This window comes from Myxine glutinosa, chromosome 2 (assembly GCF_964187855.1).
Source record: "Myxine glutinosa chromosome 2, kmMyxGlut1.1, whole genome shotgun sequence".
Classification (NCBI taxonomy): Eukaryota; Metazoa; Chordata; class Myxini; order Myxiniformes; family Myxinidae; genus Myxine; species Myxine glutinosa.
In genome coordinates this window covers 52942739-52970577 of record NC_136262.1, presented here as the reverse complement: position 1 = coordinate 52970577, position 27839 = coordinate 52942739, and the positions used below count along the sequence as shown (strand labels likewise).

Below are 27839 nucleotides of genomic sequence, written 5' to 3'. Positions count from 1 at the left end.
TCTATGTTTGGTGTTGAAAAAAAATTCCAATAACTTGTTATAAAGATACCTACTGTGGCCATATGTCACATCTGTAGGTAATATCCCATGTTGAATTTCAGTATCTCCTACAGAGGTCTCATTGTATTATTTCTGGGTGGCTACCCTTCTGATATTAATCATTGTGATGTAAAGAACATTCATGGAAAATTTGGCACTTTTGCCCACCCGGTAATGATATTTCCAAAATATTTCAATAAGCCACCTTACTACAGAAAGGAAGACAGAGAGACCAACAACCTGTCTGCAATGGTGAAGTGATAGGCCGATGGACTCAGCTTCATATGGGGAGATTCCAATGATCTTGAATGCCTTGTTTTCCACGGCGTCAAGCTGAGCAAGATGTGAAGCAGGTGTGCTAGCCCAGAGGGGAAAGCATTAATCAATCAAGTTGCGGATGAAAGACTTGTAGGTGGACAGGAGTTTGGGTGTGCCAAGGAAGGACTTTGTACGACGGAGGATGCCATGACGCTTGCTGGCTTTGGAGGACAACTTTGAAATGTGGTTTGTCCAAGATAGATCATGGCTGATAGTGAGACTCAGAAGTTTGAAAAGCTGAATTTCCTGAAGCGAATTGTTAAGAAAGTAGATGGGAGGGTTTGTCAAACGGCCCTTTCAGAGAGAGAGAGATGGTGAGAGTGTGAGATTTATCAGGATTGAAAGACGTATTCCAAATTTTTGACCAGCTTATGATTTGTCCAAGGTCTGAAGGAGAGGGAAGAGGCTTCAGCCTACCTGTCTTGAGGATGAGGAATGTCACGGCAGGGGGTGGAGTCATCAGCAAATAGATAAAGAGGATTTTTCAGAGAGTCAGAGATATAATTTATGAAGATCAGGAATAGGACTAGGCCCAGAATACTGCCTTGGGGCACTCCAGCCTTGACAGGGAGGGGATGCTGTTCAGTGCCACATGTTGGCTTTGAGAGTCGAGGAAGTCAGTAAAAAGCCGTGTGTGGTGTTGCCCTTGGGTGCCATAGGCAGAGAGTTTGGAGTGTACGGCCGGATGCCAGACTGTATCGCAAGCACGAGATATGTCCAAAGAGAGAGCCCTGAATTGATGTGTGACATGGAAGGCCTCCATTCATTGTTGGATGAGTAGAAGCAGCACGTCCAAGGTGAAGTGACCTTGTCTGAAACCAAATTGGTGATTTGAGATGAGGTTGTTGGAGAAAAGGAAGAATTTTATATCAACTGTGATAATGGATTCCATGATCTTGCTGATGATTGAAAATAAGCTGATAGATCTGTAGTTAATGAGATCCGTTTTTGTACTTTTTTATGTAATGCAGTGATGTTGGCAGATTTCCAAGCTGATGGAATATGACTTAGTGCAAATGACTAGGCGTAAAGTGTAGAGAGAGCAGCAGGTTTTTTTGGGTTTTTTTTTTAGCTCAAGTGAGCTTTGTCTACAACCTTTAGTCTTCTTTTTATTTAAATTGAATTATATACTTGAACACTGGAGAAGCCAAATCGCTTTTTTGCACTTTCAAAACTCTTCTGTTTAGCAATACAAGGACAAAATAAATATTATGGCGTTTTGCGTCTTCTCCGCCAATCAAATTTGCTGCTGTCAGACTCCGTCCATGTGCTTTCTTTTCTCAAGATTGTGTGGGATAAGGTGTTGTATGAAATCTCGAGTTACTTATTTGATGAGATCTCTCTGTGATGTGATGTGATGGATTGCCATGCTTTAAAAGTTAATAATACACTGTTATGAATATTTTTTCCTTTTGAGGACCGATTGTGAAAAGATGGTGAAATGCTATCAGGGAGCCATTTTCAAGAAGTATTCTACTGAGGAGGAAGCTTGGAAGTTTGTTGAGAGGACAGATAGCAAGATTGGCCATCAGCCTGGTGAGAAACACGTGACAAAACACAATTATTTCAGCTTGCTAGCTTGTAGGTTAGGTTCCAAGAAAAGGGCATAATATCTTGCTTTAAGTTTAAACCGAGTAGTTTGACTGAAATAATTCCTTTCCTTTTTCGCATTGTCAACACTGTGAATCCTGTCAATTCTTGTTTCATTTGTGCTTTTGACAAACATTGAGTGTTTATCTTCAGTGAAAAAACAGGAGTGATGTGGATAGTCATTCCTTTGGCTCCTTGTTTTCGAGGCAATCCCTTCTTTTCCATGCACTGTATATTCAGGCCAATGTAGTTAAAAAGTGTGGGTCTAATCTGACGTTTTAGCCTTTTTCCTCTGCAGAACCTTCGGCTGCAAGATCGTCGAATCCTCCAAGAGAAGCTGGTGAAGATGTCTGGGGCGCAGACATCGACTGCAATTTTGAACCATCAACCTCCCAAGACCACACAGAGGGAGTGAAACGCACTCAACTTCCAAACACGTACAAGCACAAGGCTACAGACGATGTACATGCAGGATATTCGGGAAATAAACGCTGTCGACAAGATGATTGCACATTGGCACAGCCTGCTTCTCTGTCTGACAGGTTCCAATACATGGGTATGATGTAAACCATTCGTGTTTTGTATTCGAAGTGTGAGATGCATTCAAAATATTATACAAATGACACTCGCAACTGTTCAAGACATGCCATTGTTTGATATATATATATATATGTATGTATATATATATATATATATATATATATATATATACATATGTCACGCTACCAGATTCTTGTACCAGATGCGCTAAACATCTTCTGCGTATAAACGACGTTGAAAGGCGGCGCTGCGTGTTTCACCGTTTTCGCTTCCGGATTGATCGTTTATCAGCAATAAACCGCCGGAAATATACCTTTATTGGACACAGTTTCATCTTATATTTCACCCATCGACGGAAAAAAAAAACGATCTTTCGTTCTATGACAGTGGCATTACCTGTTATGACCGTTGAAGCCTGAATTTTGCTTCGGACTCGACGGTCATTTTCCGCGATTCAGCGGCAACAGTCGCCTGGTGGCGCACTAGTCGCCACACGTGTTTGTTTAGATAATGATTAATGATACTGATAATGAATAATACTGATACGTGACTGATAATGATTGAGACAGTCATCATAGTTTGTGCAATTGATAAGACCTGTACATGCTGCTCAGTGCTGTGCATCCAGTGTGCATGATATTTTATTCATATACTGGACAAAGAATATCGTTTACTGAACAATGCTGTACTTGTATGTACTTTGTGAATTAGGCTCACAAGATAATGACTTGACCTTTGAATCACACTTCTGGCTGCCAACTTAATATCCCGTGGGGTTTTCAAGTGTAAGTAGTATGATGCCACATACATTTCTTGTCCTTCATGGATAAGTCAAGCCTAGTGTACATAAGTCTTGTAAATGGGGCTTCACCAAACATGTGTGTGAAAATTCTATACATGTAGGCCTACTCGTCATTTTGCCTTGATAATTTGGCATGACAGCTTGGGCTAGCGTACAGATGGTGGGCGATGATTTACAGTATTTGTGTACAGTTGCAATGCAGATTATGCTTGAAGATTCAATGCAGATTATGCTGTACATAATAAATACAGCAGTATTAGAAGAAACGTGCGTGTTTGTTTCCCATAAATTCCAATTAAAATCAGTGCTGGTCACAACTTATTTACTCGGAAAAAAAGTGAAAAATACACAATATTGGCAAGGTGCTAAAAAAAGAATTGGCACTCGACCAATAACTCTTATGGTACTTTTATTTACTTTACTTGTCCAACATCATGCTTGAAAAAAACCTTTAAACCCTAGAAATTGATTCTGATTGTAAATTACTGGTTGGTATTTTTTGTGAAATTTTCTAGATTTCCTGGCATGAAAAGTTGAAAAACTTGACATTTTGGGGAACACATGAATATTTAAATTTTTGTTTTAATGAATTTGTAATTGCCCAATTTGACCAACCCTGCTATTTTATGAAGGAACAGGGTTGGTACTTTAATGCTGCAGGTATAACTCGAAATCCATAATTTGAGCATCTGGTACAAGAATCTGGTAGCGTCACACACACACACACACACATATATATATATATATATATATATATATATATATATATATATATATATATATATATATATTGTTGCGGAACCCAACGTTGGCCTATGGTTCCCCTTTGAGGGGGGATTAGTCCCCTCGTTTGTGACTGACTGACGTGGTCCCTGAAGCTGCACCGCGACCTCCGGAAAGGCCGGTGCACAGCCCCGTTCGTACCGCGGACAGATGTTACTTGATTGCCGAGCGGTGTTTAGCAACCGCAGCACGAACTGTTACCAAGACTAACCCAATCCTGAAACGTTGGCCAAAATCGTGCCACAAGTGTCCAATGAGGGAAAAGACAACAACGACGGATGTAGAGGAAAGAAAGGCAAAGGGTAAGAAATACAAATATGATTTATTTACTATTTACACAATTGAAAGCAACCAAGGAGGAGGAAGAATAAAAAAATAAAAACAGAAGAAGAAGAAGCGGACACAGTGCACCTTAGCTTACCTATGCAGTCTTACTTAACCCAGGACAGAACAAACAAAAGACAGACTCACACGAATGGGGAATGAAGGCAGGAACGATTGGCTGGAAGGAGGGGAAGGTCCAACTGGAACCGGAGCACGGTCGGGCCGGGAGTGAGCAGCCGCCGCCCCCTTCTCGATCGGCACGTTCAGCAGCCGCCGTTCCTTCGTGGCCACGGTCGAAAACTGCCGTCGAAGCTCAAAGCTGTGGTGGTTTAAAGCTCATGGGACATCCCTCTCTCCTCTCCTGGATCACGCAGCTCGTCTTAGGTGCGTCGCGTGCTTTTTAAGCGCTCATCCTCTGTGCTCATCTCCGTAGCTCATCTGGACTCATCGCCGTCGCTCATCTGGACTCATCTCCGTCGCTCATCTGGACTCATCTCTTGCGCGTCTCTCGGTGGGGGCGTCGTGGTGCGGGTTATATAGGCCACGCCCTTCAACCTTCGCGAACCTACTCGACGGTTCTCCCCACGCCCTCTCAAAGCCAAACCCCTCGTTCTGGGTTGGTCGGCAAGGGCTGGCTCACTCCTCCCCTCTGACGAGGTGGAGATACGCCTTTCTTTTCCGAGCCGACCGCGTGCTCAATGGAGGCAAATGCAGTTGGTAATAAAGGCTTTGGGGGAATTTGAAAAAGGGGATCTAGCTATTTGAATTCGGTGCAATGGAGTATTAATTAATGGAAGACAAAGCCTTAACCTAATACACAGAATAAGGAAATAACTATCAACAAGGAGGAAATCTATGATTGGCTAACGTGATTGTATATGACCTAACTAAGGGACGCCCTTTGACCTTTATACACAACTGGAGGAAGGAGGGTGATATTTTTACAACAATAAAAAACACAATTCTCATTTCCACTATATATATATATATATATATATATATATATATATATATATATATATATATATATATATATATATATATATATATATATATATATACACACACACACACACATATGTGAAGAAGCAGCTCTTCGTTTGCAAAAGAAGTCCACAATAGCCTGAAATGACGCAGCTTTATTAAAAACCAACTTATACAGATCCGGAAGAAGCCAAGACATCTACAGCAAGAGCCAGTCTCATGCCACGTCAAGCCTTCCTGGAAACGCATTGATTCTCATTCACTTATATATGAATACGATTATCAGAAAATCTCCGAGAGAACAAAGCGACTGGCGAGAGTCCCTCCCACCGTTATCCGCTGTTCGGGGGAGTCAGCCCTTCCTTATCATTCGGACCAAATGTTTCTCTGGGCTCCGAGAAAACAGAAATGTAACTCACAAAGAGGAGAGTGTATGCTTGGCCAAACAACCCATATATTTTATGGGTTTGTTTACATGAGTAATTCAAAGCATGTTTATACAGAGTCATGCGTTGCTGTGATTAATACAAAATATATATGGTAAAAACAATAGGTTTATGTCTGCAATCTAATCATTCTACTAGCGTTTACACAAAATCACGCGCATGTGAGCGTGGTTTTACGACCGGCCTTATCTAGCCTCGAAAAAGCACACGTATACAATTTGTCCAGCATGACCTCAGCGAGCCTTTCCTCATCCAAAACTAAAACGAAGCAAAAACCCTTTATTAACTTTATGAAAATAGCATTTTTAAACAACATTTAAATCATAACACATTAGCAACCAACGTCTATAACTGAACTTTAGGCAATAACAAATCTACTACTTGACATTCCTTCCTCTTGTCTCGTCGAGACAAAGTATCTTAAGAGACAACGTGCCACATCGGGCTTTATTGAAAAATAATTGTGTAATGCGGGTATTGAAAAAATAATTGTGTAATGCGGGTATCTCCCAAGGGCATATCGTGCGCCCAAAGCGCCTCGCCCGTGCATTTGGCGAACGTGTCGTGTGGTGCGTGCTCGGAGCCTGAGGGCTCAGAACATGAAAGTCCATTAACGTTTCGGATCCACAACGAAGGTGTCTGGTCCAGATGAGGTTCTGCTCCGCCAGAGGGCCCGTCACCTCCCCTGCGGAACTTGCTCCCCCCACCCTTTGCAGACTCAGTCCTTGCAGATCTTCGAAGTTAATCAACGATCATGCCCATGAGGTCCCTCACGTGCTGCTGTTCTGGGGAATACATAGTATTGTCAGTATCTTGTGTCTCAATTTCCTGGTCAGGGTACAGAGCGTAAAAATCCGATTCACTTGAAGCATTTGAACTTAATACATATGAAGCAAAGAGAGGAACTTCCTTTATGTCAAAGTCTCCCATGGGCGCCTGGTCGGCTTGCGGGTCTAGGACATCCGCGTCGGGTCCCTCGACCGCCAGACCCAGTGTCGCAATCAGATCCATAGTTGGGTCGGAAGGGGGCGTGCAGCTGTCAGCTTGTAATACATAAGCAGCGTTAGCCAGTACACGCAAGGGGTTTATAGCACAAGTATCACAGTCATCACATACACCGTTACAGGCAGCAGCCAGTTCCCACATGGGATCCGCACAAGTATCACAGTCATTACAAAATTCAATGCAATTTTCTGGAGCGCCGGTCGCAACTGCCTTGTTGAAGGACCCGTTCAGGTCGACGGCCTCTGTGGTCAGAGCCATAGTCGTTGTCGGCGGCTTTTTCACTTTCCATCCTGTAAAATACTTTCTCATACAGAGGAGGACTAGAGATTTCATTAGTGCCCCCCAAATTACTACCCCGATTATCACAGCCAGTGCGGTCAATAACCACTTCACTATGGTGCCCGTCCATCCCTGGAACCAGTCAGTGAGCCAGCTAAATGTATAAGAATTTTCACGCGCGATCCGATCGATCGTCAGGGCGTGGCTAGTTTCCCTTAGTCTCACTATTGCGGCTGACACTCCTTCAGATGGATCGGGTATGTAAGTGCAACATTTTCCCTCTATAATTCCGCATACCCCTCCTTTCTCTGCCAGGAGCATGTCCAAAGCCACCCGATTCTGCATCACCATTGTACGCATGTGAATTACCGTGTCCAATAGTATGTCATGAGCCGTAGCGGTGTCGTTTGCCACCTTTTCTAGGGTCAAAGCCAATTTGTCTATTCGGAAACTATCCATGACTGTGCCCGCTCCTGGGAAGAAGAAACCAAACACCTTTTCCCATAGACTCCCGTGTAGTTTAGTGGTTCCATCTTCGTTCATGACTGACCTCTTATAACGCCTGTCCAAGGACTTTGGGTCTAGCTCATCCAGTATCTCAACGTCAGGAAGAACTGAACCCAGATAACATGTGCCCCCCCAATTATTTGGTAAATAGGGGTAAGCCTTGTCGCCGCATATAAACATTGTCCCATGGGGTGGGACCAGGTGGGTGGATAAGCACTGGAGTCCCTTTACCACCCCATTAATCCTACTAACCCCCCTAGAGAATGTTATAGCCGTTATGTTGTGGTTGTGTTTATCTTGCAGTACTATTCGTAATGTAATCCCCGAGCTCCCTTGTCCCAGCTTCCCGGGGAGAGTGTAGGCGCATTCTGATTCTCCCATACGCAAGTGGCCGGAACCCTGGAGGCAGACCTTCCCTTTCTGTGGTTTGACCCAGACGGGGGCAGGCCTCTCGGCCACATGGGCAATCATTGACGGGCGATAATTAAATTGTCGATTGCAACTCTTGCCGTTGTCAACCCCTTCTCTTTCCAGCGTGGTGACTAAACATGGGGAATCGATAGGTTGTGAGCAGAGGTCATTGAGGGACAGAGGTAGCACTATCATGTGTATTCCTGTGGTGCCTGCTTGGGGAAAGCGCATGCACGACCAGCAGTGTGTCCTATTTTGAATTGTTGCCACCTCCCTGGCCACTTTCCAATATGTGTTTTCACCCTTCTTTGGGGCCTTATTCTGGGGTTGTGGCGTGAGTATGTATTCGATGCATGGTATGTAGTTCCTTTCGCCACCGGCCGCGCCAGGGGTCCAGACGCTGCACCGGACCTGCATGGTCATGTCTTTCCCTAGGCGTGTGCGTGTTTGTAGCTTAAAATCAGGGGTTCCCCATTGGTATCCTGGTTGGGCCAAGGTCTTAATGCTAGCTTGCCCGTCTTCCCGGAACTCTCGTTGCTTTTGTAGTACCATGCCAACGCGTCCAGGCCCTGCCGACAGTGCTAGCCAATTTATGTTCACCCAATTTGTGTGCAGGGCTTTCTGTTCGAAACATGGTAGTGATACTCTTTGTCCCCATGTTACGGTGAGGTGTCGGGTTTTGTTTTCGCATCTATTGGAATCGGAGTTTCCCCTAGCTGCTGTCGCTATCAATAGTATTGTACCTATGATTAGGCCCATCCTTACTGTGGTTGCTGTGGTGTAGTGTCTGGTGCTTGTATGGCCAACTTACAGTGCGTGGCGTGGATCCACGAGGTCTTGCCCTCGCAAAAGACTGCCGTTGGTGTAGTCAGCAACACCTGGACTGGTCCCTTCCACCTTGGTTCCAAGGCGTTCTTGCAGGTGAAGTGCTCCACGAACACCTGGTCCACAAGTCTCCTGGGAGCGCCTGGTCTACAGGTCTCCAATTCATAGATTCAATTCATTCAATTCATAGTTTCATAGAACACCTTTTCTCCAATTTCCTAATCCACTTTTTTCAAGTGGATCCAATTTTATCCAATATTCAATTTTTAAATTCAATCCCATTTAATCCAGTCCAATTCAAATTAAATTCAATCCTTCTCTCAGCATCCCATTACCTGTTTCCAACATCAATAAAAATAAAATTATAAAATTAATAAAAAATCAATCATCTCAACTCTCAAATCGAATCAAAAAATAAAAATAAACGAAAATTACTTCAGCGAGAGTTTCAACTAGAATTAACACAAACAAACCACCATTAACCTCCATTAACACAAACAAACCACCATTAACCTCCATTAACACACACAAACCACCATTAACCTCCATTAACCTCCCCCTATTATTTATTTATTTTCACGAATAAACAAATAATAGAAATAACCTGGTCTACTTCCAATTTCAATTCTGGTCAGTTCTGGTGTCTGGTCACACACAATGTTTTCCTCACCCACTGTGATTCGCTCAAAATAGATTCTCACTGTTATGTCTGAAATTCGTCTCATGAAAACCCATTCAAGAGTCCGGTGTGACAGACAGCCAAACACATAGACACGCCGAAGACCCCAGGGTACCCATCAAACTAGCTTGTCCGCAGATCCACAACACAGCGAAACATGTAACTTTACTAAAATAATCACTTACTCATAACTAATACTCATAATAACTCATAATTACTTATGTAATTACTCATACCAATACTTACTTAAAATAATGTAATATCCCAATCTTCACCCCCTATGCAAATCGAAGCACCCCGGACGATCCACAACCAATATCAACCACTGTAGCCGTCTTCCCGACTCCAGGCAGCCACACGCAGCCACATACATCTCCATCCACGTCACACAAGACAACAGCCAACGAGTGTGTCCACCACACAGAAACCTTTGGCAATGCAACAACCGAACTCCCAGACAACCAACAACAAAACCCAATCCATCTCCATGGCTCATCAAGCAGTTCCAACTTAATCCAGCTTCACATACCGATTTCCCCAAAAACTCGTGAAACTTCACCCCCATTTTGGAAAAACCCTGGACTAAACCCTGACACCCTAAATAACTTCAGACTCATCTCCAATCTACCCTTTCTGTCAAAAGTTTTGGAACGTGCTGTGGCCACTCAACTCAAACATCACCACTCTGCCAATAACCTGTATGAAACATCCCAATCCGGATTCTGCTCCAGCCACAGTACTGAAACTGCTCTCCTCAAAATCACCAGCGACCTTTTCTCTCCTCTGATGCCGGCAACCTCAACATTTTCATCCTCCTCACCTCAACGCCTCCTTTGACATCATCAATCACACCATCCTCCTCACCCTGTTTAGACCAGCTTGTGCCTATTAAACCCAAATTAGTTCACCCCCAAGCCTACAAGGACCACCTACAGCACTGCAAAGATGTCCTCTACTCCACCTACTACCCTCAAATTATCCACTCTGGCTCCGGAATCCCAAAAGCACTCTTCTCTACAATAAACAAACTAAATAAACAAACTTTACAACGTGAACAAACTCCTCAGCGCCCTGGATACCGCCACCTGTCATTCAGAGTAGACAACAGCATCTCCTTTCTGGCTTTCAGCATCTCCTTTCTCCTTTCTGGCATCCAAATGAAATTCTGGCTTCAAATCAACTTCCTCGAACTTAACTATGATAAATCTAAATTAATCTTCGTTTGCCCACAACCACTCACCAAATTCACCCATAACTTTGCCCCCAACATCGATGGTCATTTGAACACAAATTGAACAAAATTAATCGAACAAAACACTTCCATTAACTCGACATTCTTTTCACAGCACAAAGTTCACTTGAACATCTTTTTCCTGGATACTCCCTCTTTATTTTTATACCATACCATGCTTCTCCACTTGCAACCCAAATATTTTCCATGAAATAAATAAAATGAATTTTATGAATCTTCTCATTATTCGAAAGTTTACAAAATGTCCCAAATCTGTATATTATTTTCTACTGTGGTTATATTAAACCATTATTTTACAAAATCCAACTTTCAATAAACTGGAAAATGCTTTGCCATGGAATAGTCCACCACTCATATAAATAATCATAAGAGTTCTGCGAAACATCTCCATCTTTAAAACTTAGCCAACCAAATTTAAACCACATGTTTTCCCCCCAAAAAACAAGTCACATTCTTTGTACATTGCCAACATTGTTCATCGTTTAAGTATCATCCAGAACTAAATTTTTATAAACCATCAACTTGTAGATGCATTTATTTATATCCCATTAACCCAAGAACTCTCAATTGCTTGGTTATATTTTAGTAATGTCATATATCCATATTTCTTTCCAAAATGTTCCTGATATACACATTAATCCCATCTGTCTTTGTTTCCAGATGAACTCAAATCAGGAAATCAACACAAATCCTTATTACCTCCAATCAATCACACTGCACATCATTCCCCGTCCTTGATGGATAATTTTACATCCAGATGGGCACAGCATCCCATTTTTGGCGACCCAGCCCTGAAACAAGCCCCTGGACTCCTTGCAGGCTGGACCAAAACCCCTGGACGAGGTTGCATCCCAGTACTGACTCTGCTACCTTTTTGCAAACCACTTCAACTCCATGAATTTTACATGTTTCGTGAACGGAACAAAGCACTCTGTAATCGTCAGATTGAAACTGCCCCAAACCCGTCCATATAAACTCCATTGTTGTCCTGTCCATCTCTCTGTGTTACATTTACCTTTTGTGACTCACAGTACCTGCCTCCATGGAACAATGACGCCTGAGCACTCAATTAGCCCTCCCAGTACCAAAGACTTACAATCAGACCGACAGACAGACAAATAACAGAGGCATGTCGCCAGCCCCAGCACAGGACATCACCTTTCCGGGCAGGCACAATATAATCCACAGCATCGAAATGCCAATTTCTATCCGGAGCCTCGCAAAGCCAAAATCCATGCATGCGTGCTCCATCATGCAACCCGATCTGTACTCGGTGCGCCCGGCGCCCCCTATAATCAGTGAGTTATAATAACCACAATATCTCTGGCACCCAACTCGTGATACCACAATTTAATCCACGTTACTTGCATCTCTTCATCCTCCCAAATGTCCTCCATTTAACGTGACTCAAATCCATCTCAAATCCCCACAGCTCGATCGAACACGTCACTGTACTCGGCCCGGTTAAATTAAATTCCAAGCGTACTGTACCTGACGCTTCCACAACAACAAAAAACTCGATATTCTCTGTCCACTAATTATGTACATGACTTCAGTTTAACCAACAATATAATGTCCTTTCCTTCCAGATTTAGGTTCTATATCCTGTCGTTAAAGCAACACCTCGTAGACTGACTGCCTGTCGTTCTTCCAAGGTTAGTGAATTACCTCTGACCTTTCCCTTGCATATCTCGAACAAAGGTCAACTAAACTTTAAAAGGTCAAACTTCGAATTGGGGTAACCAGCGCTTTATTTTTCCGCAAATAATACAAGTCCGGCGTCATTCCCTGCAAGAACCACATCCAGACAGACAAATGACCCTTATTGAGGCTCTACATCGCAAAATGCTAGCTCCTACGAATCCAACAACCGTCACAATCCGCCCAGGAACGTCCGTACGAGGCGTGCTTTACAATGCAGCACCCTTGCTACCTAGTGCACCTTTCGCACATCCCTCCTCGTTCGCACAACGCTTCATCAACACACCTCCTCGCGCCCACACCTTGGCACAAGCCACACCACATACCGACAGTTGAAACCTCAACCGTCCTCCTTCCTCGGATCAGCGTTCTGTTGAAACGTGACATTTCTGCTCAAATTATTGAATTTCCAATTTTAATAACTTAACCTTACCAGCATACTAAATCTGTGTCCGCATCGATCAACACAAATGCATCGATGCATCTTCCAGCCGCCACTCCGCACTGTACCTTACTGTATGAACAAGACTTCCTGTTGGAACTTGGCTCCGGAAATTAATTACTCTGTCTTGAAATCGTTTATTTTAGCCATCTTAAATAAATCCATCCATCTATCCATCTTATAAATCCATCTTAAATAAAAATCCATCTTATAAGTCCATCCATCCATATAAATCCATCTTAAATAACGTATTCGTCCTGTGACATTGCCTGGCATATATGTCGCAGCCGGCCACTATTCCGACATGGCTCGTCTGACATGAACGTCCGACATCCAGCAAAGTCGAAATGACCCACAATGCATTTGGGCACACATCCTCCTCTGAGAGTGGGCGAGTTATCGCCGGCACTCTGAGCAAATCTCATACAGCACACCCGTGACTCGCGGCTCGCTCGGCTCCTGCCTGAACACACAATAACTCTACTCTAACTTCCACGGAGCCGCACGGCGGAAACGCAGGTTTGTACCACATTTTAATTAAACGAACATTGCCAGGATTCTCGGATAGACGTTTAATTTCACAACACGCATGACAAAAATCCGATTTAAATTCAGAGATCGCCGATCGACCTGGCACAACCATCTCAACGCGACGACGCCACGCCGCCCCCCCCGCCTTGGCGCGCACCCTCGTGCCTCCGCACGAATCTCAACACTCCCTGCATGCCGCTCTATTCGCGTTCACGGCGGGGTTTACCTCACGTTGGGACATGCAGTCGGCTGCCATAACATTGAATTGTCAATAAAGAATCTACGACTTGGCATGTAGTGAGCTGTCAGAACATTGAGCTGTCAGAACTCATCCCTAGCTCGTAAACATCGCAAAAAAACAGGATCTCCGACGCTTGACCTCTCTGACCCAAAATGCACTATATGACACCAATTCCAAAGGTGAGCTGCCTCAGCGATACATCCCACACATACAATCCACAATATCTGCCATTGAATGAACTCTTCAATTCAAGTAAAACACACATATTGATTCGAATTCTGAATTTAGTTCAACAAATTCCATATCTCCGTCCGACTGCCGCTCGAAAGAAAAAAAACAGCCCATCCTGCAACCATCTCCAAGAAACCGCTTCATATCAACAGTAGATCGACAAGGGCACTCCGAGTGCTTTCCTGACCCGATTTATATCAATTCGCTTCCCAAACAACTCCCAAACAGATGACAGACAAATGCATTGGCCAGATACACACGTCAATTAACATCCCAATATACATTCATTCCTCATTCATATACGAGTGAGTCTCCCATTCTTCGCGCGAAACTCAGATCGACTCAAATCATGCCTTTCTCCAGCCACTCCCAAACAGTCTTTGCTCATTCATGTTACGTCTCTCATTCAAGGAAAAGGATTTTTTTTTGGGACGGGTTGGACGGGGGTGGGTTGAGGTGAAAAAGGGAAGGCAGGGCGGGGGTGTTGGGGTGTTGCCTAGAGCCCCGGGACTGAGCTCAGGTCTTGGGGGGGGGGGGTGGGGGGTGTTGCCTAGAGCCCCGGGACTGAGCTCAGGTCTTGGGGGGTTGGGGGGTCTTGGTCTGGTATCTGGTCCCGCGGCATCACTCGCTGTTTTACTTGTTTAACTGCTTACTTACTTGTCCTCTGGCCAGGGATTATTTAAATCTTTAGTTAACACCGCCCAGTCCTTTAATGGTCTTACCGCGGCAAAATGATGCCTCTTAAACATGAAAGATGCCGGGGTTCCCTTAAGGGGTTCCCCTTCTTTCATTAGCTTGCTTCCCATCTTATTGCTCTGGGCTGATCCTTCCTGGAAAGTTCTCGGCCTGGCTCAACCTTTACGGCTGTCCGACCTCACTTTCCCCCTTCCCTTGTACCGAACGTTATCTTCACCGATATCCTGCGCAAATCCTTTTACTGGCCATGTTCCTATGGCCTTCTATGTTCCTCTGGCCTTCTATCTAAGTTAGCCACAGCCCTTCGTTCCCTGGCATGCAATGGCATACCCCATCTTGTCTCTGGGCTGTTCCTTCCTGGAAAAATCTTGGCCACCTGGCTTCAGCCTATATGGCTGTCCGACCTCATTTTCCCCTCCTGGTGCTAACTGTAACTTTAAGCTTACTGTTAAGTCCTTACTTGTTTATCCTGGCTTTAACAAAACCACGTCATTCTGAGGCCTAAATGAGCCTTTACTTACAATTTCTGTTCGAGTGCAGGCAGCGCGGATGACAGGGAAGCGGACTGAACCCGTTCGAAGAAGCAAGGTACAAATTTGGAAAGATAGCCCTCTGGTATAAAACAATTGCTCACCTTAATCAAATTAGAGTGCCAGCGTCCCGGCCTCGGGCAGCCTTCCTTCTGTCGCCCGGGTTCCGCTTCCCGTCCTCCGCGTCTGTTGACACCCCACTCCTGGTACCATTTGTGAAGAAGCAGCTCTTCGTTTGCAAAAGAAGTCCACAATAGCCTGAAATGACGCAGCTTTATTAAAAACCAACTTATACAGATCCGGAAGAAGCCAAGACATCTACAGCAAGAGCCAGTCTCATGCCACGTCAAGCCTTCCTGGAAACGCATTGATTCTCATTCACTTATATATGAATACGATTATCAGAAAATCTCCGAGAGAACAAAGCGACTGGCGAGAGTCCCTCCCACCGTTATCCGCTGTTCGGGGGAGTCAGCCCTTCCTTATCATTCGGACCAAATGTTTCTCTGGGCTCCGAGAAAACAGAAATGTAACTCACAAAGAGGAGAGTGTATGCTTGGCCAAACAACCCATATATTTTATGGGTTTGTTTACATGAGTAATTCAAAGCATGTTTATACAGAGTCATGCGTTGCTGTGATTAATACAAAATATATATGGTAAAAACAATAGGTTTATGTCTGCAATCTAATCATTCTACTAGCGTTTACACAAAATCACGCGCATGTGAGCGTGGTTTTACGACCGGCCTTATCTAGCCTCGAAAAAGCACACGTATACAATTTGTCCAGCATGACCTCAGCGAGCCTTTCCTCATCCAAAACTAAAACGAAGCAAAAACCCTTTATTAACTTTATGAAAATAGCATTTTTAAACAACATTTAAATCATAACACATTAGCAACCAACGTCTATAACTGAACTTTAGGCAATAACAAATCTACTACTTGACACATATACACACAGACTTGGCATTTAATATGGAATATTTTTTTTGTGGGGGTGAACTTACTTTTCAAGATGTCTTAGAACCAAAAGTTCATTGGAATTATGTTGAAATTATTCTAGATTTTGTTAATGTGACCTTTAAAAGAAACAAAAACCACATTTGACATTTCGAAACAAATAAATTGATCCTTGAAAGTGATGTAAACTGATATCGAACTCAATTCATGGACAGTACTGTGTTAAACTTCTGTACGTTTTCCAGAAGTATCTCTTTATTTTGCACATTAGCCAAATTTTTTTTTAACAAAAACAAAAGTTAAATTACGAATGGGATTACGGACAGTAAAATTACAGTTCAGAACTTCATCTAACCCCCACGAGCATTCAGGAGAGCACGTACACGTTGAGGCATGCTGTTCACGAGATTTGCCAAGGTTTGGACAGGAATCGCTTGCCATGCAGTGACAATAGCCTGCTGCAATTCACGCACAGAGGTCGGCTGCTGGTCCAAGAGGTCGATTTGATGCGTTAATTCTGCCCACAAGTTCTCTATCGGATTCATATCCGGGGACATGGCAGGCCACTCCATATGCTCTACACCACGGTCAGCAAGAAAGTGTTGGATCATGCGAGCACAATGAGGCCGTGCATTGTCATCTTGGAAGACAAAGTTTCCTCGAAAGGCTGCACGAGCAAATGGAAGCAATGTTTCTTCCAGAATGGCCCTGTACTTGAACTGGTTCAGGTTTCCATTCAGAACAACCAGGTCAGTTTTGCCCCTTGCATGAAAAGCAGCCCAAACGGTCATCCCACCACCTCCAGCTTGGACACTTGGCACTATACAATCTTTGTTGTAGGCTTAATGCACTTGTCTGCGCACTCAGACACGGCCATCTTGACGATAGACCAGAAATCTAGACTCGTCACTGAAGATCACGTGATTCCAGTGTCCTGGCTGCCATTGACGGTGCTCTCTGGCCCACTGCAATCGGCGCTGGCGGTGTTGTCTGGTCAGGCGTGGCTTTCTCAGGGGACGCCTGGCACGATAGCCTGCTTGAACCAGTCGTTGTTTGACTAGCCTTCTGGATACAGGCACATTTGTCAGTTGCTGCCACTCAGCCCTAAGCCGATTAGCTGACTTGGTACGGCCATTGCGGACTAACCGGTGCAGTTGGCGATCATCCCTCCTTGTGGTTCTGTGGGGACGTCCTGGCCTCGGTATTGGAGTAGGGACACCCCTCTGAGCATTTCGTTTCAGGATCTTTGACACCTGAACTTGAGTGATGCCATACTGCCGAGCAATAGCATGCTGTTTCATGCCGTAATTTCGTAAAGCCACCACTCCATGACAAACAGCATTGTCGAGTTGACGGACCATCTCCAGAGGAAGCGGTAATAACTTTTGGAGACGTGCAGCAGGTGTTTTCCACTAATACAGAACGCAACAACCTTTGTATACCCGACTGTGAAGCCAATCATCAAATGCACCTGTCCGTACATTTTGCCACGCCACCTGTGATGTAATCCTGTTGTTGACTTCTTGCTGCGACAGACAATCAGTGACATGGTTCTTTTAACAAATAAATCACCAAAGTGTAAAAGAAACTCACCAGATTGATATACTGAGTTAAGAAAGTAAACCCAAGTCAAGAAAAAGAAATCCATATTTAATGCCAAGTCTGTGTGTGTATATATATATATGTGTATATATATATATATGTGTGTATATATATATATATATATATATATATATATATATATATATATATATATATATATATATATATATATATATATATATATATATATATATATATATATATATATATATATATATATATATATCTTATATCTTCTACATATATAAAAGAAAGTTTTTGTTTGTTTGTTTGTTACTTGCAAAATCGAAGATTTTTCAAGTACAGTGAGACCTTGACTTACGAGTTTTATTCGTTCTGTGACCGAGCTCGTAACTCAATTTCCTCATTTCTCAAATTAAATTTCCCCATTAAAATGAATTGAAATGCTATTAATCCGTTCCAGCCCCCCAAAAACCACACCAATTTAAAATAAATAAAAAAAATATAAATATCTCGCGCTTTATATTTCACCTTGATGCAGCATTCAAGTTGGCAGGATGGCCTGGACTGGAGGTACGCACACTTGACTCTAAACTGTCCAGCCTGGGTTTGAATCCCGACCCAGCTATAACCTGTCATGTCGGTGTTTCACAGGCAGGGTGATTCATCAATGTGTGTGCCGCTAAACGGTGCCCCGTTTGCGTCCCATTAGTTGTTGGATGTTAAGGATCTGTGTAGTGTTCTGGGCCCTGTGCTATTTTTGGTCTTCATCAATGACTTCATCGAAATGACCTCATCAATGACCCATCGAAAACCTTGATATTTTCTACCCCCGGTAATTCACCCCAGAGTCCTTGCAGTGTTCATATGTTTTATTCCTCTCCCACCTCCCCCCAAGTCCTCCCGATATCCCTGCTCTCAAATGTTGTTTGTGTCCTTCCCCCTCTCTCCCCATATTGTCTGCCGCTCTCCTTGTTTTTTGTGTTTTGTGTGTCGGTTTGTCTTTTTGTGTGATTAATGTTAGCTCTTTCACGAGCCTCGATCTTGTATACAAAAAAAAAAAAAATCACCGTGTCTTCCACAAAGAGAAGGCGAGCTATCGCCGGCACTCTGAACAAGTTGTGGCCTGGCATGCTCTTCTCCTCTGCCGTTATATACGTCCTCCTCGGCATCTTTTTCCAGAAGAGCCCTGTCTCGTCACAGTTGAAGATTTGCTGGGGGATGTATCGTTCGGCTTCTATCAGTTCGGCAAAAGTTATAATAAAATCTCCAGCTGCCTTCACATCCGAGCTTGCTGCCTCACCATGCCTGACGACGGAGTGAATGCCGGTCCTCTTCTTAAAATTATCAAACCATCCCCGACTGGCTTTGAATGACTCTTCCGATGCCTCGTCCGTTGATGTTCCCACCGTCTGCTGCACCAAATCCCCGTAAATGTCTCGTGCCTTCTCACAGATGATGCTCTCGGTCACGGTATCTCCTGCGAGCTGCTTCTCCATCAACCACACAAACAACAACTTCTCCATCTCTTCATGGACAGAGGTCCGGAGCTTTGAAATAATCTTAACGCCTTTGGCTGGCGTTATATAGCCTTTATCGACTCCTTCTGCTTCAAAATCGTACATATCGTAGAAGTACTACGATCGTACTGCCTCGCCAAGTCGACAACACGCACACCTCGCTCATGTTTTTCGACGATTGCGTGTTTTATATCCAAGCACATCATCCTCTTCTTCTTCTCAGTACTGCCCTTGGCACTCAATTTCTTAGGACCCATGGTTAAAACTAAGAAATTTTCCAAAATAACCAAAATGCGAAAACAAAGCAACAGCGATATACGGCAGAGATGCTTGCACGGCAAGATAACCACCCACCTGGTGGCGGGTGGCGTAAGCTCGTAACTCAGATCTCGGCTCGCATCTCAAAGCAAAAAACCGCCCGAGCGACGGCTCGTATCTCGGAAAACTCGTAAGTTGGTGCACTCGTAAGTCAAGGTTTCACTGTATATTGGTCGGTTCCGTTTGTGGTTCTGTTTGTCTGTCTGTTTGTCTTTTTGTCACCGGCCTGCAGGTCACAATTCTAAACCGATCGTCACGAAACTTCACCAAGTTGTATAAGTCGTCCCAATTGAGAACCCTATTAATTTTGAGGTCAAAGGTCATCGGGAGGTCAAATTTCTAAAATCGCGCTTTTAAATCCGATTGACATGAAAATTGAATTGCATTTGTATATCAATTCACTAAATTGGGAAATGAACTAGTTTTGAGGTCAAAAGGTCAAAGGTCAACCTAAGGTCAAATTTAAAAAATCATCAATTTTCATCTAAAAAGCCGTCAATTTTTTTTTTTTTTTTTTGTGTACAGAGTCGAGGCTCGTGAAAGAGCTAACATTTATCAAAGAAACAAATCTAACAAACAAGTAAACAAAGTATATAAAAAGGGGAGCGGTCGACAAGAATGGGAGGAAGCACACAAACACACCATTTGAGAGCAGGGACATCGGGAGATGTTTTTGGAGGGAGAGGGCCTGGGGGGAGGCAGGATAGGTATAAAACGCAAGGACACCAAGGACTTCCAGGAAAGAAGTCAAAAGTCACCTCAAAAAAGTGGATTTGGGGTGAAATTAGCGGGGGTAGAAAAGATCAAGGTGTTGGATTGGGGAAGATAAGAGATGGTGGTGAACAGCCGTTTTAAAGACCTGGAGGGAGGAGTGGGATTGAAGAGAGTGAGGGAGTTTGTTCCAGAGGCGGGAGAAAAGAGGAATGAAGGAGTGAAGGTGAGCAGAGAGTCTTGATTTTGGCAGTTTAACCATAAGAGGGTTGCAGGCAGATCTTGTGCGACCTGCAGGAATATTTGGGGGACAGATAGAGCTGGGGGAGCGAGGCCGGATGGGGGAGCAATGTTCCCCTTGTTTGACCAGTCTGATTTTGTCCAGGTCTGCAGAGAGTGAGGAGGCAGCAGACTGCCGATCTGAGATTTGAGGAATGGAGCGGCAGGGTGTGGAGTCATTGTTGGTATTAATTTATGGGCTATTCAGCCAGGGTCCCATCTCCCAGCATTTGCTGGTGGATGTTAAAAATTCCTCCAGCACCTTGACCAAATTACAATTTATTGCTGTACCCAGGTGTGGAGCACATGCCGCTCACCTCCTATTGATGTTTCCAGTTGCACTCTAACTGCACCAAAGAGCCACTAATGCAATAGGATACAATATTGCATCGTAGATGGTGGTTTTACAGGTGTCCTTCCATGTACCCACCATTCTGGCCAGCCTGGAAATGATGCATGCACATGTCTATGATTGTGTGCCCACACACTACGTGCCCATGACAGGTGTCACTGCATCCTTCATGGTAAAGTGGTGTCTTTCATAAACCATAACATTTTCATTGCAGGTGACACACCGCTGGTGTACACTGATGGCTCTTGCATCAATAATGGGAAGGTCGGGGCATCAGCTGGCATCGGTGTCTACTGGGGACCAAACCATCCCTTGTGAGTGAGATTGTTGGAGGGTTGTCGGATTGGCAGGGTTATTGCATTGTGAAAGTGAAGCATAAAAATCGCTATTAAAAGTGATGGGACACTCAATTTTGGTCGCGTGGGAGACCGTGTTCTGCTGTCACTTCTGTGTGTCTGTCCAGGCCGTAACTTTTTACCATTTGAGCTTTTGTCATAAAATTTTCAACAAAGCTTTATTAGAATATGGGGAAGGCAAATAAATAATTGGGTCAAAAGGTCAAAGGTCAGCATCACATAAAATCGTCAATTTTCATCCGATTGACTTGAAATTTGAGTGGGGTTTTCCTATTGGGTCACTGATGCCGATTGCTTTTGAGGTCAAAATGTCAAGGTTACCTAAAATCGTAAATTTTTTCTTTAGGCCTCCGCCGATGAAGTCACTGGAGAAATTATGTTTTTGGGTTGTCCTTCCATCCGGTTGTCTGTCCGTAAATGCGTCCGTGATAGGTTTTTGTTGTAAAGATGTGTGATAACTTGAGAACGGCTGAAGGGATTTAAATTAAACTTCAACCAAGTATGTACTATGATGTAAAGATGAACTGATTATATTTTGGGGTCGAAGGTCAGAGGTCATGTAAGGGAAAAATGTGATACTTGAGAACAGCTAAAGGGATTTAAATCAAACTTGGTACAATTATGTGTACTAATTTGGGCGGGGGCTTATCAGTCGATGTCACGACGTCAAAGAGTGCCGTTCTAGTTACCTCAGCCACCAAACGTGGATGGAGGTTATGTTTTGACCCCTGTCTGTCTGTTTATTTGTCCGTTTGTTTGTGAACAAGATATCTGAAAATATTGTGGGTATATTCGGACGAAATTTGGCAGAGAGGTAGCGTATGTGACAAGGACGAAATCATTAGATTTTGGTGAAGATTCGGATTCGGCTCCGGCTATTAGAATTTTTTAAGTGATTCTTCACCATTGGGGGATATGGCCAACCAGGCGGAGGTACGCTCTCTACTGAGTGCCGTTCTAGTTTTAGCTGTTTTCGTCATGTTTAGCATATGAAAGAAGGAAATGTCTGACTACAAAGTGGATGCAGATGGGCTTTGCAATTTCAGATGCTTTCTAGTTTTGATTGCATAATTGACCCTTTGTGCATGGGCACCCAGTGCCCTGTAGCACTTCCTTATGCCCTAATTACCCTCGCCAGAGGAGAGGGTATTGCATTTGAATCCGTTTGTTTATCTGTCTGTTTGTTTGTCCGCACGGAATAAATATAATTTTCTCTACAACCGTTGGTCCGATTGACAGGAAATTTTCACCGTAGGTGCTACTCCACCTGTAGAATTTTTAAATGTTAATTATGACGTCATAGGTCACGTGGCATAGGCGCCATCTTGAAAAACCGAAAAACTTTGCACCTCTATATCTCCGAAAGCGCTGCATAGAAAAAAATTGAGACATGGCTCATTGTAAAGACCTCTCCATGGGGAATAAAATATGTTAATGATGATGTCATAGGTGCCTCCATTATGGCGTCATAATTCGACAAGTACAAAACTTCATCCGATCAAAATGAAATTTATTGAGCGTCACCTCAGGATAAATTGGTGGAGAAAAAAAAAAGATGGCATCGGTCACGTGGTTCACCCGCCATATTTGTTTTAACACAAAAGCCTTAAAAACCAATGAAAACACATGCAGGGTCTGCAATCTCTGATTGCTCTTTCTAGTTTCAGACTGCACTCTTACTCGAACATCTGCGACCAGTTTTTTTTTTTCTTGCTTCCATCTACTACTTTCCAAGACCCTACTATATAAAAAATATATAACCACCTTTAGAGGCCATTTTTCCCCGCAAAGCGGATGGAGTAAATATCAGCTTCCAGCTACAGAGGCGAGATCGGGGAAAAATTATTTTTACGCCCATGGGTATGCTGAGTATGTATGCAAAATCTGAGGGAAATTGACCAAGCAACCAAAACTTCTTAGAAGAGAAACAATGGCGTGAATCAGCACCTACTTCCAATGTGCTTCCCATCTCTGATCGGTGCGTGCCTATTGAGATCCAACGTGTCTTTGTGTTAGTCTGTTTGTCGGAATAATAACTCTATGACATGAACAGCTAGAATCCCCAAGATTGGCACAGAACTTCATATTGTACAAACAGACGCAGTTATCCAATACTCACGAGCCCGCCTCTGGCCACAATGTGAATAACTATAGTCCTGGACTAAATTTCCTTTTATATCTTTCCTTTTGAGGTCAAAGTTGAACCTGTCCGAGGCATTCACAATATGAATCTCTGTGCCAAATTTAATGATTCTGGCTGCCCTCTTGGCCCAGTTATTCTGCAGCCAAACACACAAACAGACACACTGGCTGGATCACCGCGATACTCGGGCGCTCGGCCTTCGGCCACGGTATGGGTAATAATTGTGAAACTTCCATCTTTGACCAGACTAACTAAACTTTATCATTACCGTTTAAGCTGAGATTGGTAAATTAATCACAAGATCCGATTGCTAAATAAAGGTACATGAAAGTGGGCAGAATATACTGTATATGAACTCCAAGGCCAAAAACAGAACTTGTCCACTGTGCTTTCTTCCATCCCCTGTAAACAAACATTTTGCAATTTTATGCTTTAACATTTCTTCATCCTCATCAGTTTGTATGTTTGGTTTGCTCTCTGACAGGAATCTGAGTGAGAAGTTAGCGGGACGACAGACAAACCAACGTGCTGAGATTATTGTGAGTTTCTTTGATTATTTCTGAACGGCTAAGTTTTTCATCCCTACCCTATATTTGGCTACCAACACAAAGTTATTGCTGGCACCCTGAACACATTACAAATTCCTGCATACCATGTGGTCTACTGGTCTGGTCTTCTTGGACACTTCTTGATACTGGGTTACACTGCTTTCAATCTGAGTGTGGTGCCTGTCTGGGCATTAGCTTTTGCCCGATAAACAAATTCACCTGGTACAATGTTTCTTGTGAACAACCATCTTTGACAACAAAGAACAACCATTCAGCAATTTTCTGTTAAACATAATGGGAAAAGTAATTGTAAACCAAAAATGGCTTGTGGACGAGCTGAAACTTTTATCATATGGAGGACAAGGCCTGAACTTGGGATCCCAGCATCATGAGCTAAAATTAATATCAGTGGTTCTCAAACTTTTTTTGGACTACCGCCCCCTTCTGCCCTCTTGGACCGGCCCAATGCCCCCTTGTCCTATCGTTCGTGGTCGGACACCCAGAATTTATGTAGATAGGAAGCAAAAATAACAGAAGCCAAATATTTTCTGAATAATATTTTACTTTATTTTACTTTACTTTTTATTTTATTTTGCACGACCTACAATGTTTCAGCAGAACAGGTCCAGGTGAGGCAAACTGGGAATCTGTTATCACAGGCCCAAATACCGTTAGTGTGAAGGGTGGGCCTGGTGACTCGCTGCGAGATTACGAACGTCTGGCTCCATCTCAGTGAGGTAGAGACGCAGATCGCCCCTCTTGGTAATGTCAAGGTGGTTTCGATACTTGGTCAGCAGCACCATCACGGCGCTGAAACCTCTTTCAACGAGGTATGATGTGGGGAACGCCATCAGCAGCAGTTCTGTCTCTGTACACATTGCGGGGTATTCGCCCCACCCCAGAATCCCAAATTTGCTGTATTCATGCTGCGAGAATCTTGCCTTCGCCTCATCATCAGTGTGGAGGTTGATAATTTCGTCCTGTAATTCGTGCTTCACATCTTGAATGTCACATTTGAATGGGTTGATCACCCATGCTGGCACCTACAGTTCTAGCATGTCTCTGAAACGCTGCTCCATATCTCCACGAATCTTCTCAAGGTGATTGCAATAAACGACCAGCTCTTCATCAGAAACAGCAGTTTCCTTTGCCAACCGGGGAAAGTGATACATATCTCTGCGGCTGAGGGTTTCCCTGTGTAGAGTCGCCTTGGTTACGAACGCGCCGATCACTTTCTTTACTTTAATCAGCGTCATATGGTCACCCTGGAGTTGTTTGTTGACATCATTCAGTATACTGAATATGTCCGTGAGGTAAGCCACATCATGCTCAATCGCATTCACTTTCTCCGATAGCTCCGGAACAATTTCCGACAGAAACTCGACCACTGTTGAGAAGAGGGCATGGAAACGGGTCAAACAAGCGCCTTTGGACAACCATCAAACTTCGGTATGCAACAGGAGCCGCTCGAATGCCTCATCATTCTCCTGGCAAAGCTGACGAAACAGCCGATCATGCAGAGATGACACCTTGATTTTATTCACTGCTTTGATTACTGTTTGGAGTGATGTATGAAGTCTGGTGCTGAGAGCTTTTGCTACAAGATGCTGACAGTGCACGACACAGTGAATGGCGAACACGGACGGTACCTGGTTCTTCAGAAGCGCAATAAAACCACGCTGGCGGCCAACCATCGCTGGTGCCACGTCCGTCGCACAAGCGAGAATGTTCTCCATCGGTATGTTCTTATCAGTAAAGTACTTCTCCAACGTTTGGAAGTTGGAAGAACCCTTCGTATCGGTCTGGAGAGAGCAGGCAAACAACATTTCTTCCACCATTTTCTGATCACGGATGAAGCGAACGTAGCAGAGTAACAGAGCTTCACTGTCACGCAAAGTGGACTCATCCAGCTGGATGGCGAAGTGTGTGCTTCTCAGCTCACTACACAGCTTATCTTCTACGTGACATTTCATCAATTTGCCTGGCCACGGAATCATTGCTGAGCGCAATCGACGAGAGAACTGGATTCGGATCCTGGCCCATAACGGTTTTTATCACTTCCCCAACAGCTGGTTTGATCAACTGTTCGCCGATTGAATACGGTTTTCCAGATCTGGTGATGAGCAATGACAGCTTATACGACGCTTCCAGTCCTTTATCCACGAGCTTTTGGCTGGCTTTGAACATCGTCGTTACCGTGGATCGCTTCTCAAATTTCTCTTTCAGCGATTGGAAATAGCTGACCTCTGCGTGAGCCTTATCACTGTGCTTTTTACTCAGGTGCTCGCTCAGTCGAGATGGTTTCATTGCTTCATTGGATAGCGTGATACCACACAACAAACACATCGGTAACTGTTTGTTCGTCGGAGATGGAATGAATCCATACTTGATGTATTCAACGGAATACTGACGACACTTTTTCTTTGAGGCCGACATCTTGAAGCCGACCGGACGTGAAGCTTTTTTGAATAACGAAATCAACACGCCAAAATGTCGAAAGACTAACACCAGTGCTAACACTGACTGTTCATACCTTGCCCAATGTCTGTGCTGCAAGGCCAGGCTGTAAAGTTGAACCAGGCACGTTGAATAGTCCAGCACGAATAGAGTGTATTATATAATGAATGAATGATCGTTTTAAGGCCATTTTCCCCACGAGTGGGGGTTAGCCTTGCGGGCCCCATGACAATCATGGTTCCCTTTTTGAGGCAATGTTTTTATGGCCGGATGCCCTTCCTGACGGTGTACCTATTCTAAACCGGGGTACACACCGGGATTGTATTATATCCCGCATAAAAAGATTCTTGCAAGCTGATTGGTTGAAATGGCACCACGTGACAAAAATTAGTGTTGTACTATTGGCCGCCTTCGCTGGTGTCATACACTATCATGTTTGTTGCGTGAGCATGTATAAAACCACCGTTTAGAGGCCATTTTTCCCCGCAAAGCGGGGGTTGGCCTTTTCGGGGACCGTGGTAGTTGTTGTTTTTTGGTCCCCTTTTTGAAGCAATGTTTTACGGCCGGATGCCCTTCCTGACGCCAACCCTTTTTGCCGCCTTCAACGACAAACAGGGAATTACCAGTGAACTGGTACTCAATTAGCCGACCTCGGAAGGATGACAGGCTGAGTCAACCCCCCTGGCATTAATTCGGCGATCGACCGAGATTCGAACCCAGGATCCTAGGATCCTAAGCCGGCACCCTAGCCGCTAGCCCAACACCAGGGATTGCGTGAGCATGTATGGACAATAAAATACCCACACGACATCAGCGAATATGTGATCATAAAAACCATGCGAAGGGGGAAAGAATGTGGTCGTTGCTTGGATGGCCAATTTGCCAAATGGCGCCGGGTAACCTGTTCAGACTGCAGGAAGCCCAATGAGCGCTCCAAATCGCCACTGCTCCTCTAAATCGCCAGTGCCCCCCAAATCATTGCCAGCGCCCCCCTACCGCCCGTGGACTCTCGAGCGCCCCCCGTGAAAGTTCCCAGCGCCCACTGGGGGGCGGTAGGGACCACTTTGAGAACCTATAAGCTAAATGCTCAGAGATGAGCAACAGAGTACAAAAATAGCAAGTCTATTTGTAATGTTGTGGCTAACTCCTGGCAACAATTCAAAACGTTGTATAATGAGCCATTGATAAGTAAACTGGGATAACTAACATACTTAACATGGTAAGTTCTGAGGAAAAAAGTTTAAAAAGTCAGGTTTGCATTTATAATCTTGTTAAACTTTCAATAAAGAAAAAACAGTGACAGCCTCAAACCTTTTGTGTAAAGTTGTATTAGCTCCAAAGGTCTTGGGGAAAATGACTTTGGTCCACTTCACTCAGTTTGGCCCTGCATGTGTGATAGCCCATTCTAATTCTCAAGGGTTCAAATTATTCACCACTGTCAAGAAGACTACAGTTCTTTACGGATAGTAAAG

The 27839-nt window shown here is 43.9% G+C and overlaps 1 protein-coding gene across 17 annotated transcripts in view; it reads left to right on the top strand.

Moving 5' to 3' along the window:
• Nucleotides 1–27839, top strand: part of RNASEH1 (ribonuclease H1) — a 68082-nt gene that overhangs the window by 18730 nt on the left and 21513 nt on the right. For all 17 annotated transcript variants that reach the window (XM_078773296.1, XM_078773290.1, XM_078773300.1 and 14 more), the window contains 4 exons: nucleotides 1775–1893; nucleotides 2246–2503; nucleotides 21078–21177; nucleotides 23847–23901. In XM_078773296.1, coding sequence (XP_078629422.1) covers nucleotides 1775–1893; nucleotides 2246–2503; nucleotides 21078–21177; nucleotides 23847–23901 — 532 coding nt within the window. The remainder of the gene's footprint in view (nucleotides 1–1774; nucleotides 1894–2245; nucleotides 2504–21077; nucleotides 21178–23846; nucleotides 23902–27839) is intronic.